The sequence below is a fragment of the Desmodus rotundus genome, chromosome X (genome assembly GCF_022682495.2).
Source record: "Desmodus rotundus isolate HL8 chromosome X, HLdesRot8A.1, whole genome shotgun sequence".
NCBI lineage: Eukaryota > Metazoa > Chordata > Mammalia > Chiroptera > Phyllostomidae > Desmodus > Desmodus rotundus.
Window position 1 is genome coordinate 63,614,274 of NC_071400.1, and position 15,374 is coordinate 63,629,647.

The 15,374-nt window shown below is 36.2% G+C and overlaps 1 protein-coding gene and 1 long non-coding RNA gene across 2 annotated transcripts in view; one reads left to right on the forward strand and one right to left on the reverse strand.

Annotated features, from left to right (window-relative positions):
- The window catches only part of FAM120C (family with sequence similarity 120 member C), a 233,795-nt gene that overhangs the window by 86,149 nt on the left and 132,272 nt on the right, over positions 1 to 15,374 (forward strand). The window contains exons 12-19 of the mRNA XM_053916879.2: positions 2,759 to 2,875; positions 4,348 to 4,503; positions 4,585 to 4,636; positions 6,222 to 6,359; positions 6,710 to 7,653; positions 11,851 to 12,082; positions 12,484 to 12,614; positions 13,144 to 13,766. Of these exons, the coding sequence (XP_053772854.1) occupies positions 2,759 to 2,875; positions 4,348 to 4,503; positions 4,585 to 4,636; positions 6,222 to 6,359; positions 6,710 to 7,653; positions 11,851 to 12,082; positions 12,484 to 12,614; positions 13,144 to 13,766 (2,393 nt within the window). The remainder of the gene's footprint in view (positions 1 to 2,758; positions 2,876 to 4,347; positions 4,504 to 4,584; positions 4,637 to 6,221; positions 6,360 to 6,709; positions 7,654 to 11,850; positions 12,083 to 12,483; positions 12,615 to 13,143; positions 13,767 to 15,374) is intronic.
- The window catches only part of LOC123480173 (uncharacterized), a 38,927-nt gene continuing 36,096 nt past the window's right edge, over positions 12,544 to 15,374 (reverse strand). Inside the window, exon 4 of the long non-coding RNA XR_011650794.1 lies at positions 12,544 to 12,640. This is a non-coding gene — a long non-coding RNA (uncharacterized lncRNA). The remainder of the gene's footprint in view (positions 12,641 to 15,374) is intronic.

A 15,374-nucleotide genomic window follows, 5' to 3' on the forward strand; every position in this document is an offset into this window, starting at 1 on the left:
TGTTTGTTTGTTTTTAAATATGTTGTTGTTCTCCTTTTGCTTGTGTGAGAAGGCACAATGTGTCTTAACTATGTTTCCATCTTCGCCAGATGTCCTGTCAGTAAGTAATTTTTAAATAACATATTTTAAATGGCTCCCCCAGATAGTCCCTTTTATAGAGATATAATAATTTAATCATACCTTCTTTTCTTTATTTAGTTTCTTTATTTAGGTTGTTTCTTCGTGTCTGTCTGGCTCTTTCTGTCAGTCTGTCATTTTTCTAACTTCCTTTCTCTCTCTTTGTGCCTGTCTGTCTCTCCATCCCCATCTCTGCAACAAACACCATTGAGCACAAATCTTTGTAGATATCCCTGATTGTTTTCCTTATGTTAGATGTCTACAAGTAAAATTAGTGGGTCAAAGAGTATGAAGATTACATGTTGCCACATCACTGTCCAGAAAGTTTGGACCAGCTTACATTTCCAGTAGCAGTACATTTTCTTTTGGTTAAAAGAGTTAATTTGAAGCCCTGGCTGATGGGGCTCAGTGGATTGAGTGTGGGCCTGCAAACCAGAGGGTCGCCTCTTTGATTCCCAGTGAGGGTGCATGCCTGGGTTGCTGGCCACATCCCCAGTAGGGGGTGCTCGAGAGGCAACCACACATTGATGTTTCTCTCTCTTTTTCCCACCCATCCCCTCTCTCTAAAAATAAATAAAATGAAATTGTTTTAAAAAATAATCAATTTATGTGAGATTAAGAGAATTTTGGAAATGAATGACCAAATTTATATCTCTTTATTGCAGATAGCTTTAGTGATTCTTTTTTTTTTTTTTTTGCCTTTTTATAAAAGTTGTCTTCCCTTTTCTTCCCCACAGGTCACATTTCTAACTTATTTTTTGCTGAGTAATTTCAGCCTTAGATATTTCATAAAATGGTTATGTAGGCAGTATTTCAGCAAGGGAAAAACAATCTTTTTAGATTCTGAGCAACTTAAATCATTTCCCCATGTAAAGTATGTGAGGTCATTTAGATGTTCCCTGTACCATTTGCAATGAGAAGACAATGATTAACTCTTTTCAAAATTTTTTCATTAAATTCATAGGGGTGACATTGGTTAATAAAATTTTATAGGTGTAAGGTACACAATTCTATAGTACATCATCTGTATATTGCTTTGTATGTTTACCATGCAAAGTCAGATCTGCTTCCATCACAATATATTTGACACCCTTTACCTCACCCCAGCCAGTTTCCTTTTGGTAATTACCATATTGTTGTCTATATCTATGAGTTATTGTTTGTATTGTTTGTTCACTTGTTGCTTTTAGTTTTTTATCCCACATGTGAGTGAAATCATATGTTTTTTGGCTTTTTCCATGCAACTTATTTCACTTAGCATGACATCATGCGTTGTCACAAAATGCAGTATTTCATGTTTTCTTATTGCTGAGTAGTATTTCATTGTCTATGTGTACATCTTCATCCCATCATTTATTGGGGTGTACATCAATTGTTTCCATTTCTTGGCCATCATGAATAATTCTATAATGAACATAGGGGTACATATATCTTTGTGAATAAATGTTTTCAAATTTCTGAGTAGATACCCAGAAGGATACCGTAGCTCTGTTCTTAATTTTTTTTAGAAATTTCCATAATGTTTTTCCTATAGTTGCTGTACTACTTTACATCCCCACCAGCAGTGAATGAGGGTTGCTTTTCCTCCACAACCTCCCCAACAGTTGTTATTATTACTTGTCTTATTGATAACAGCCATTCTAACTGGTATGAGGTGGGGTCTCATTGTAGTTTTGATTGGCATTGCCGTTATAGCTAGTGAAGTTGAATATCTTTTCATATATCGGTTGGCCAATTGTATGTCTTCTTGGGAGAGAAGTGTGTGTTTAGGTCCTCTGCCCATTTTTTAATTTGATTGTTTCTGTTGTTGTTTGTTTAGTTGTATGAGTTCTTTATATATTTTGATTATTAACCCCTTATCAGAGGTATTGCTTGCCAATATATACTTTGAGTCAGTTGGTTTCCTTTTTATTTTGTTTATGGTGTCCTTTGCTATGCAGAAACTTTTTAGTTTGAAATAATCCCATTCGTTTATTTTCTTCTTTTATTTCACTGGCCTGTGAAGTGAAATTCATAAAATCCTAAGACCAAGGTCCCTAAGTTTAATACCTATGTTTTTCTTCTATGTAATTTATTTTTTCAGGTCGTATACATATGTCTTTGATCCATTTTGAGTTCATTTTTGTGTATGGTGACAAACCACAGTCTAGTTTAATTCTTTTTGTATGTGGCCTTCCAATTTTCCCAGCACTATTTATTGAAGAGGCTTCTTTTCTCTGTTGTATGTTTTTGGCTTATTTGTTGAAAATTATTTGTCCATATACATGTAGGTTTATTTCTAGGCTCTCGATTCTATTCTCTTGGTCTGTGTGTCTGTTTTTATCCCTAATACCGTGTTGTTTTGGTTATCGTCATTTAGTATAATTTGAAGTCAGGGACTGTGATAGCTCCAGACTTGGTTTTTAGTTTATTTTTTATTTTTTTATTTTTTGTCAAGATTGTTTTGGCTATTTGGGGTCTTTGTGGTTCCACAAAGATCTTAAGATTTTTTTTGTTTTATTTCCTTAAAAAATGCCATTGGGATTTTAATCAGGGTCACATTAAATCTGTGTATTACTTTGGGTAAGATGGCTCTTTTAACTATGTTGATTATTCCAACAATGATTGATTCTTAATCTAGTGGTGAAATGTTTGTGCCTAGGTGTCCACCTCTGGAGACAACATGGTGGAATGTCAACTGGAGACCCACAATAACAAGATGGTTACCTTCAAGTTTGATGTTGATGGTGATGCACCAGAGGATATAGCAGACTATATGGTAAGCACAATAAATCTAAATCATCTTCCTTTCAGTGTTTGCTCTTTTTTCTTTCTAATTCTTCCCCCATTTATTCAGAGCCATCTTCTATTTAGGGTATTTTTTAAGAAAATTGGACAGAACTAAATTGGTTATGATCAAGATGAAGTCAGTGTAACTTCTCTGGTTTCAGTATATTTATCTGCAAAATATGAAGGTGTTTCGTTAAGAGATTTTTTATTAGGTCAGTGGTTCTTATCCCTGGATTCATGTTAAAATTACCTGAAGGACTTTTAGAAAACAATTCCCTAGGCCCTTAATTAAATCAGAATCTTTGGACATGAGGCCTAAGCATCAATCGTTTGTAAAGTTACCCAGGTAATTCTAGTATGTTAGCTACGGATAGTATTTCTTATATCTAGGTGTTTAAGTAATGTTCATTATTTCATTCAGTTTTTATATTTCTTTGAATTAATAGACTTAAGTTAGAATTTTCCACTTTTAAAAATGGGGATAGGTTACAGTGGCAGAAAGACTATATAATGTTTATTTTTTTAATTTTATTTTAGAGAAAAGGAAGGGGGGAGAGAGAAACATCAATTTGTTGCTGTACTGATTTATAAATTCATTGGTTGCTTCTTGTATGTGGCCTGACGGGGGATTGAACCCACAATCTTGGCATATCGGAACAATGCTCCAACAAACTGAGCTACCTGGCTAGAGCCATAATTCTTTTGTTTCTGCCAGATTTATTTGGAGATACATTTTTCTGGCCAAGCAATAGTAAACATTTTAAAAATTAAACATGTTACCCCTAGCTGGTATTGCTCAGTGGATTGAGCATCAGCCTGTGAACCAAAGGGTCACTGGTTGGATTCCCAGTCTAGAGCACATGCCTGGGTTGCGGGCCAAGTCCCCAGTAGGGGGTGCACAAGATGCAACCACACATTGATGTTTCTCTCTCTGTCTTTCGCCCTCTTCCCCTCTCTCTAAAAATAAATAAATAAATAATCTTCTTTAAAAATCCTAGATTAAAAAAAATTAAACATTTTGTCAGTTCTGCATCTTGTCTGACATAGTATTTTCTGAACGGTCTCTAGTCTGTTCTTTATCATCTTTAGAGATGCTTCATTTTGCAGTTGATGATTTAAAAGCTTTTGGGTTTGGATATCTAGTTTTAAACATAAACATTACCTTGGCTATGTCCTTCAAGTGACAATTAATAGAATGCCAGATCGTTTTTAAAATGGTGGCTTCTTCTCTTGTAGGTAATGCAAACCTGACAAATGTCAGTAGTCTGAAAATAGAAAGAATAATTTAATATATTATGTTGCTTTCTAATCCTGGTCTTTGTTAATTCTTTTGTGGCACTCGTATATAAATATTTCATTTTAATTTATTTTTCTTAAGGGTTGCCACCATTGATACAATATTGTAATTTTGAAGAAACTAAATTCACTCTCATAAATAGACTTACTTTTACTTTTGGACAGGTTGAAGATAACTTTGTGTTGGAAAGTGAGAAAGAAAAATTTGTAGAAGAATTGAGGGCTATCGTAGGTCAAGCCCAGGAGATTCTTCATGTCCACTCTGCTGCAGAAAAAGTCACTGGTGTTGACTCTGTTACTGTGGAATCCAACTGTAGCCAAGTAAGATCAATTATTTAGCAAATAGGTGTTCTGGGATATGTATCAGGAACTTCTTCATTTATCTATTCATTTTTAATTCAGACAGGATCATCTGAACAAGTACAGATAAATTCTGCATCCACTCAAACCAGCAGTAAGTATATTTAATAAAATTTACCAATTGGCATTTGAATTGAGACATTTGGAAACTTGAATTTATACATCTTCATTTGCAAAGGTGTTAGCCAATAAAGGAATTTGATAAATTGTTAATGTAGGTTTTCCCACACTCTGAAAGGACTTTTATATCCCAAAAGAAAGTATAGAAGAATTGAAACCATGTTCCAAATTTTCTTCAGGTGTTGGTTCTTTATCTGATTAACTTATTTCTGAGTTGCTGCATGGTATGTTATCCAAAAAGCAGTCACAGTACTGATGTGCTTTAACGGCTTTCATGTTTGAACTTGAGTGGTAAGTTTTTTTTCCCCTGATAGGAGATAGATAGAAACATTCTGGTTTTTTTCTATCCTTACCCAAGGACATGCTTATTGATTTTAGAGAGAGAGGAAGGGGGGAGGGAGTCAAAGAGACATAGAAAGAGAGACAGACATTGATGTGAGAGAGAAACATCAATCAGTTCCCTCTCTTAGGTGTCCCAACTCGGAACTGAACCTGCAAACCAGGCCATTGCCCTGACCTGGAATTGAACCTGCAGTTTTTTTATTTATGGGATGATGCTCCAGCCAATCGAGCCACCCTGGCCAGGGTGGACAGAAATATTAACTAAGATCATTGTGTTCTAAGTTTACCTCGTGTTCTTTTTTTTTTTTTTTTTTCAGTTTACCTCATGTTCTAATAGTCATTGATATCATCATTTTATTGCTCCAGCTATATATTTCTCCTTGCTCTGATCACTAAGTTTTGTAAGTCAGATACCAGATAAAAATCCAAGAACTAAAAATGGGATCCTCTGTTTCTCTCTGATGGCTTTATTTCTCCATTCTTCTCAGCTCTGGTCATAGATATATTTAGAGTGTCTGGGAGGGGGAGAAGAGCCATAAACAAATGAGGACCTCTGAAGGAATTATAACAACATGAAGAAGCAACAGGTGGCTTGGGAGTCGTGGAAGCAGATACCATTGCCCTCAAATTTGGTTTGTGTTTGAATGCCAGGGTCTTCCTCTATGTTCTTTTTCTCATTAGCACGAGTCTGAGCAGATATCTGACTGACAAACTATGGGATCTTTTAAAAAAAGAATTACTTATTTGAATAAGTTTACAAAGTAGGAGTAAAGATGTAGGGGCTTATTTTACTTTATTTTGTAAGTTGTCATACAGTAAAATTGACTTTTTTCTTTTGGTGTACAGTTCTGTACATTTTAATACTCATGTAGATTTCTGCAGGCAGCACCATGGTCAGCATACAGAACAGGAAATGTAGGTCTTAATGGTAAAAATTCTTTCCATTTTTCCCCCTAAAAGTGTCTTGCTTCTAACTCATATTGATAAAATGTTTGTTTTAGTAGAATCTAAAATCCTTCTTTAACAACTTCTTATGCTTACTTAGTTCTTTAGACTAATTGTCAGGATTGAAGTTCTGGTCTTAAAAAATTACATCATAGTGATGATAGAAATGGAGATACAAGAGAAATTGGTGTTTTAACCTAGTTTCCTTAATCAATAAGGTAAACATACTGACAACTGCTTAGCATACTAAATTTTGCTAATTCTTTCTACAGATGAATCTGTTCCTCAGTCATCCCCAGTTGGTCGGTGGCGATTCTGTATCAATCAAACAATAAGAAACCGTGAAGCTCAATCACCTCCTTCTCTTCAGCAGTCCACGTCTACGGTTCCTGGGCTATATCCACTTTCTAGTAAGCGTTTATTCTCTGCCGACTTTATCCAGACTTGGATGATGGGGATGCAAAATATGGACCATATCTTCAACTTGTTTACATGGGTATTTTGTGCTTATGAGAATTTTCATAAGCATTTTCTGAATGTTAATACCAGACCATTTTTATTTAATATTTATGAAAAAAAGAAAAGGGGTTTTTTTCTTTGACAGGTTGAATTCTGTGCATTGTGAGACCTAGTTACAACTAGGTACTTCCACGTAATTTCTCATTTGTCCCTTGGTTTTCCTGTCCCCTTTGAGTTTGGGTAGTAGTCCATGCTTTGTACTTACTAATATATGCTCAGCCATTCTTTGTTATTGTTCCAGGTCCAAGAAAAATAAATAATAAAGAATTATCACAGGATACACTGCTCACTGTAGAAAATAATCCATGCCAGCGTTCACTTTTCACCTCCAAGTCAGAACACAAGGATATAGTTGATGGTAAGATTTCTGAATGTGCCAGTGTAGAAACTAAGCAGCCAGCTATACTTTATCAGGTGGAAGATGACAGGCATATAATGACACCTGTTACTAGTAGTGCCACTTACACTGCTACTTCAGTTCATACTGTTCCAGTTGAATGTGAGGGACTCAACAACCAAGCAGAAATATCTCTACCTGTGAATCCGTGTCACCAAGCTGCCAGTCAGGCTAATGTACTTATGGCACCTCCTGGCGAGGCAACTCATGTTGCTGGTAACTCTCTTAGAACTTCAGCATGTATGTCTGTTCAGAAGCCTCAGTCCTTACCAGTGCAGCAGCAAACCACAGATGCAGAGTTTATATCCCAAGAAGGAGAAACCACAGTGAACACTGAAGCAAGTTCTCCTAAGATGGTTGTTTCCACTCAGACCCCCAGCCTTGAACCAACTACCCTTCTACCCACTACCGTCCTGGAATCAGATGGGGAAAGACCTCCAAAAATGGAGTTTGCAGATAACCGAATTAAAACTCTGGATGAAAAATTAAGAAACTTGCTGTATCAGGAACATAGCATAACTAGTGTCTATCCTGAGAGCCAGAAGGACACCCAAAGCATAGACTCTCCAGTTTCTTCCTGTGCTGAAGATACAGTCTCATGTCCAGTGCCAGAAGTCACAGCCATCAGTCACTGTGGAATTCAAGACAGTCCTGCACAGTCCCCTAATTTTCAGCAGACAGGCTCTAAGATTCTGTCCAATGTGGCTGCCAGTCAGCCTGCTATCATGTCAGTGTTCAAAAGGGACCTGAATGTGATAACTTCTGTACCCAGCGAATTATGTTTACATGTAAGTATACTTCTTTCTAACCAATTCCTTATCCTTATGCCTTTAAAGAAATGCATTATCTTCTAAAGTTTTGTTCTTTGGAATGCAATTTTCTATGTCACAAGATGCTGATGTCACAGGTATTTAAGAAGGCCATGACTCAGTTGCAAGTGCCCCGAACTTCTCAGTAATGATGACTGATCTTTGGTGAGAGAGCCCTCTAGTGCATTAGCTAGGAACTTGCAAACAATGTCTAGTTTTATATTAATGACAAGAACAGGACTAATTTATAGATTTACTTTTAGTGGGTAGGAAGAACTTACTTTTATATTTTATTTATTTACTTTTAAAAGTTTATTTATTTTTAGCCCTGGCTGGTGTTGCTCAGTGGATTGAGTGCCGGCTTGCAAAGTGAAAGATGGCCGGTTCGATTCCCTGTTGGTCAGGGCACATTCCTGAGTAGCAGCCAGGTCCCCAGTTGGGGTTGTGTGAGAGGCAACCATGTTTCTCTCACATACTGATGTTTCTCTCCCTCTCTTTCTCTCTTTCTTCCTCTCTCTCTAAAGGTAAATAAATAAAATCTTTAAATAAATTTTTAAAAACTTTATTTTTGAGAGCGGGAAAGGGTGGGAGAAAGAGAGGCAGACAAGAATCAATGTAAGAGAGAAACATCGATTGGTTGCCTCTTGAATGTTCCCCGACGAGGACCGGACCCACAACCTAGGCATGTGCCCTGACCAGGAGTAGAACTAGCAACCTTTTGATTTGCAAGATGACACCCAAGCAACTGAATTATACCAGTCAGGAATGGAAGAATGTAGTTTTATATTTCCACTTAAAAATTCCTGTTATAAGTTTCCTTTTTAAGAATATTATGGTTTTAGTCCTGGTTGGTGTGGATCAGTGGATTGAGTGCTAGCCTGCGATCCAGAGGATTGCCAGTTCAGTTCCCGGTTGGAGCACATGCCTGGGTTGTGGGCCAGGTCCCTGGTGGGGTCTCGCAAAAGGCAGCCACACAGTGGTGTTTCTCTCCCTCTCTTTCTCCTTCCTTTCCCCTCTCTCTAAAAATAGTTAAATAAAATCTTAAAAAAAATAAAATGGGATTGTTTTGGTAAAGCTGTTAAAAAAAGAATATTATGGTTTTAATTTAATATTGATATTTTGTTGAGTTGTATAATTGAAACCTCTGTTTTGTAAAATAGTGTTACCCCAATAAATTCAATTTAAAAAAACCCACTAAACTCTGTAGTTTAAATGGGCTAACTTTAGAGTATGTGAAACATATATCAATGAAATTTTTTTTAATGTGAAAAATGTCTTTATTTTACTTCACACTTGATTAAGTACATATGGTAGGATCATTTTGAGTTAATTTTTTTATATTGTACGAGATAAGGGTTCAGTTTCATTATTTTGTATGCGGCTAACCAGTTGTTCCAGCACCACTTGTTGTTCTTTGTTGTTATAAATGGAATTCTTTTGTTAATTTTCTTTTCAGATTTGTCATTGCTAGTATATAGAAATACAACTGATTTTTAAGTGTTAAATTGTATCCTGGAACTTACTGGGTTTGTTTATTATCTCTAAGAGCTTTTGGTGTATTATTTTGGATTTTCTATATAGTATGTAAGATCATATCATCTGTGAATAGTAGTAGGTTATTTCTTCATTTCCTGTTTTTCTTATCTATTAAGTTTTCATTTCATGCTTTCCATCTTTGTCCCTTTTGGTTTGTGTAGTGGAAGAATTTCTCATTTTTTAAAGTTGTTTCCAATATCCTCTTCAGCAATTTTTTTATGTCAACGATTATGTTTGTAATTTCTAGTAACTGTACTTCATTCTTTTTCTTATGACTATTGTATACTCACACATTTCTTGAAGATAATCAAACTATTCTTTTATGTTATTAAAGTTATTTCCTTGGCTCTTCTGTTCTTTGATTTTAGTGGGCTTTTTTTTATTGTATTCATTTATCATAAGTGTTTGGTGATTCTTAGTTTCATACTTTTCTTTTTCTTCTGTAAGATTTCTTATTTGTCGCTCTGTAAATAATATACATAATTAATGTACTCTTCCTCCAGTAATTTCCTGGCACTGGATTGTACCTTGTCTGTAATGCTGCCTGGAGGGTGGCCCAGTAGCTAGTCTTCAAAGTTAGAAGAGCTTCCCCTTCCTCCAGGATGTTGTCTCCTCCCTACATTGCTGACCTTTCTCTTGGCCACAAACATTTTCCTCTTACTACTCTTATTTGGGAGCAGATAACCATGCTGTCTTTTGTTTGCTGTGGAGGTAGGGAGGGAAGGACCACAACTTCCTGTTTGTTCCTTCCTTGGTACCCAAGGTATTCATTCTTCCACTCAGTGAGTATATATTGAGCAGTGAATAAGTCAAGATCTGTTTTTGTGGAGCTCACATTCCAGGCGGGGGGAAGATAGAACCTAAAAAAATAAGGTAACTGAAGTAAAGATCTATGATAGAAAGACTAGGGGATGACTTTATATACGGTGGTCACGGAAGGACTTGCATTTATGTGGTGGTGACATTCACAGTTGGAGACCTATTCAAGGAACGCAAATAAGGCCAGTATGTAGGAGGGTGTTAGGAGATGATGTTGCAGAAGCAAATGGGAGACAGATCATATAGAACTTTGTAAGCATTCTAGCCAACCACTGATCCTTTTGGTTGGCCAGGATCCTCTCCTGCTGCTCATATCTGCCATTCGAACTGTGGCATTTTGGAACAGTTCCTGCATATGTATATCATGGGCTGTTTTTTCCTGATTTATTTATATATGAATATGTCTGTATCTCCTTTTCCTGTCATGTCTATGGGCTTGAATTGGTAAAGGATGCTGTAACTTGTATTTAATTTATTGATCGTGTTATTACTTATGAAAAAAATATCTTTTTTGTAATTTCAGTGGGACCAATGTAACACTTCCTAAATTGTACTATTATTAAGAATATTTTTCCTCTTTATGAAGGTAGTATTATTACTATTCCAAAATGGGACTTTGGAAAATAAAAACTGATTGTTCAGAATTTTATTTTCAATAACTGCTGATCTACCCTAAGTGTTAATAGTTCTTATCCAAGATTGTGGTATACTTAGTGTTGCTTAGACTGTCTTCCTTCAGAAATGCTAAATCCCATTCCTTGGCTTTTAAATATTCTTTTTTAAAAAAAAAGATTTCATTTATTTATTTTTAGAGAGAGGGGAAGGGTGAAAGAAAGAGAGGTAGAGAAACATCGATAGGCGAGAGAAACATTGTGTGGCTGCCTCTCGCACGCCCCCAACTGGGGACCTAGCCCGCAACCCAGGCATGTGCCCTGAGTGGGAATCAAATCAGCGACCCTTTGGTTCACAGGCCTGAACTTATTAATCCACTGAGCCACACCATCTAGGACAGTAAACACTTTTTAAAGGATCCCACATTACTATTTATAGTTATTCAGTGCATGACTAGAAACTATGAGGAAGAGAAATTTTGAAAAAGTTCAGTGAGACACATGAAGGATGCCTAAGGATGTGTAATGGTCACTGTTCAATCCCAGAGCCCCGTGAGTGGCAGGAACACAACACCCAGGGTCTAAAGTGGGGGCTTGTCCTAAGGAAAAAAGAGGAGGGAAGAGTGATTTTATTGCCAGCTGTGGCCTGATGTTAACATTTTTTAGAGTATGAATTTGAAATAATTTTGAGATCCTTTGTAAATTTCTGTGTGCTTACATAAAGAAAGAAACTTGATTTGGTTATATATCCCTGCACATCTAAATGTCTAGTCATCTTGTTTTTCTATGTTATCATTTATGTCAGACATCTGTAACTCTTTTGAATAAGAAGCATAAATAAGTTTTCAGTTTGAGTATAGGGTTTCGGTAACCTTTTTTAGAAAATTGGTGCATGTGAAGGAAATAATTTTAATTTCAATTTTCAGCTTTCAAATTTGCTATAGAAAAAATATTCTAGGACAGCAGGTTAATATTCTGTTCTTTTATTTATCTGAAGTCTAAGTAGTACTTTTAAAGTACGGGGAAGGGTTAATTCCTATAAGATGAATACTTCAGGTCCAGTCTGAAATTGTACTATGATGTAAATATTACATAGCATTTTATTTTTAATTACTGATTAGTCCATACAAGAAACTGCAATGGTCTAAACAACTGCTTCACCTTACCTAATTTATTATTATTTTGATTTTTCTCTTTTTGTCCCCATTAGGAGATGTCCTCAGATGCTTCACCTCCAGGGGACCCAGAGACCTATGCTGCTGATGTGTCAAGAGGTGGAGCCATTCGTCTGCAGACAGGAGGTGGATATTTTGGCCTAAGCTTTACTTGTCCTAGTCTCAAAAATCCTATTAGCAAGAAATCCTGGACTCGCAAATTAAAAAGCTGGGCATACAGGCTACGGCAGTCAACCAGCTTTTTCAAGAGATCAAAAGTCCGTCAAGGTAGTGTGCTTACAGTCAGGGACATAGACTAGGTAACATCACTTTTCATTTACTTCTGTTTTGTTTTTTGGGTTTTTTTGTTCATACACAAATGCCACTTTTTCCACATAGCCCATGTATGTGACACATCCCATTAATGCCATTGCCATTTTTATTTTTCCTTTTATAAATAATTTGTTTTTACAGTTATTCATTTCATATAGATGCTATGTCTTGGGATAAATCTTGCCATGTGTGATTTAGAGTTAGGGACTTCTACAATGTTGTTTATTACATTAACAGTTTTTAATTGTCTAGCCGGAGTTAAGTGTTTTCTACTTTTCTTCATTTTTTGGTAATGTAAACAAATTTAGTCTTAAACAATTTTCTCTTTTCTGCTTACAATTTGGCGAAACTTGCAGTGGAAACAGAAGATGCGAGGTCAGCAGTTGCTCCTGATCCCATTCCTGTGACAGCAGAGTCCACAGCTGATACTAGGGCTTTGAGTAGATGTAAAGCAGTGAGTGGATCATTTCAGCGGGGTCGGTTCCAGGTTTGTATTTTTGGTTGAATCCTTATCTACAAGGGCATTATGAGAAGTAACAGCATTAAATACATTGGTCTGTAGATGATACTTATTTTAAATGTAGATCATTATTATATTTAATTTTCATCCCCTCACCTTTTGAAGCCACCCGATAAAAGTGTGTAAAGAAATGGGAATTTTAGTAGCTCGAAGGGAACACAGAAATGGATCATAACTTTCTGTGGGAGGTTGGGTCATCTTTTTTATAAATCCAATTTCATGTCTTTTAGAATCTTGGCATCTTTAATTATGGAATTTTAAAAAAATTATGAACTTTAATTTGAGCAGTACGAAGCCAAGTCTCTTTACCCAAGTCCAATTGGAAGACTTTGATTATGGGGAGTAAAGATAGGATTTTAAAGTTTTGTTATTATCTGCACGTGCATATCACAAGCAGAACATCCACTTGTCTGTGCCATATGTTGATGTTGAATTTCTTTGTGGGTTTACTCTTTAGTTAGGTGGAGCCAGCCACTTTTGCCTTTTTGTATCTCAGGTGATTACAGTTCCTCAACAGCAGCCAGTGAAAGTGGCATCGTTTGGAATAGAACACAGACCAGCCTTCACTGAAATGACAAGCCATTCTAGTGAAGAAGCTCTAGCCTCTACTGAAACAGCAAAGGTTCAGCTGGTAGAAATGGAACCTGCCACACACAATCCACAAACTTTATGTTCTCTTCAGAAGTTACAAACCCTTCATGAAACATTTAAGGAAGATAAAGGAATTCCTAAACAAGCCAACAACTTCTCATCTTTCAGCACAGCTTGTGAAACTGATGTATCTTCAATAACCCCCGAAAAGGAATTGGAAGAAAATTCAGCCACAGGAAGTAGCGTGCAGTCTGGGTCTGATCTTTTGCCTAAAGAGAAAGAAAGACTTACTGTTGGGAAACAACCTAGCTCTGATAGTGAATTTTCAGCCTCTCTTGCTGGCAGAGGGAGCTCAGTAGCAAAGCCTCGTCCAGAGAGGGGTCAGTGCTTACCACTCCGTGAAGAAAAAGCGTATGCTCAAAGACAGAGCTCTCTTTTCTATTCGCCATCTTCCCCAATGAGCAGTGATGATGAATCAGAAATAGAGGATGAGGACTTAAAGATGGAACTTCAAAGATTACGAGAAAAGTAAGAACACTTTTTCTTTTGTCACCTGTCTAGTTGACCTGGGTTTTCTAGAACTAGGTGTTTGATTGTTTGCTAATTTAGGACTGGTGACATTTTAATGACTGAAAACTTTTCAAGATAGCGTCAGATCCAACAGGTAATGAATACTGCCCCACAATATTGCCAGCCCTTAGATGCCAATCACAAGCCCAGGTAATGTTACATATGCTTCTGACTAGCCTGTTATAAATTGGAGGTTCCCACAAATTTTCCTCTGTTTGATTAATTTGCTAGAGTGGCTTATTGAACTCAGGAAACCATTTTACTCAGTAGACTTACAGGTTAATTATTATAAGAGGATACAACTCAAGAACAGCCAGATGGCAAGGTATAAGGGAAGGGGCATGGAACTTCCTTGCCCTCTCATGAGTGCCACTCACCAACCTGGAAGCTCTCCGAACCTCATAATTCAGGAAGTTTTATGGAGACTTCATCTTGATAGGTATGGCTGATTAAATCATTGTCTATTGGTGATTAATTCAATCTCCAGTCCCTGCCCTTACCAGAGGTGGAGTGAAGGGGCTGAAAATTCCCACCCTGTAATCACTTGGATGGTTCACCTGGCAACCAGCCTGCATCATTGGGGGCTTTTCCAAAAGTCACTCATTAACCTAGAGTCCAGTGCGAGGTTGTGAATCATCTCTTGTTATAAATAACAAGACACTCCTTTCATCTTTATCACTCTGGAGCTATTTCAGGAACTGTAGTTATTTGAGGACAAAAGGTCAAATAATAGAACAAAAGATTATCCTATTGCTCTTATCACTTAGGAAATTACAAGGGTTTTAGAAGCTGTGTGCCAGGAACAGGGACAAAGACTATATATATATAAATTATAAATCATAAAATCACAACAGTTAAAAAAAAACACAAAAAATAATCTCCTATTTCTCATGTCCTGATCTAATTTCTGAGAGCTAACCACGATGAACTGTTTGGTATATGTATATTGCCTGTCATTTTTCTATGCATTTACAAATACATAGTTTTTGCTTTTGACAAAAGTGAGATTATAATATACATGTTATCCTACAGTTTTTTTACTTAGTTGTCATGTGTATATATTCATATTTGCACAAGTAATCTTTATTCCATACACTGAAATTGCATGTAGCCATTTAAAGTTTGTTTAATCTCTTCTTAATAGACGTTTCAGTTTTATCCCATGTTTTACTTATGTAAAGTGAAAATCCTTATTTTTTACATACTTATGCAAGTATTTTTATAGTATCAATACCTACAAGTAGAATTGCTGGGTTAAAAATGTGTACATTTTAAATTGATAAATATTACTAAAATTGTCATCGAATGCCATTATACCATTTTGCACACCAAACCAAAATATATGAAAGTGCCTGTTTTCCACTTCTTTACAGTATTGGACTGGATATTATTGATCCTTTCAGATTTATTACAATCACGCTAGTTAATTTTTTAAATTGTATTCTCCTACTTAAGGTTGTACATCAGCTCATATGTATTGACTATTACTATTTCATTTTCTTTGGAGTCACCTTTTCATATTCTTTCACCTCTTTCTATAAGGTCGTTTTTTTCTTACTGATTTTT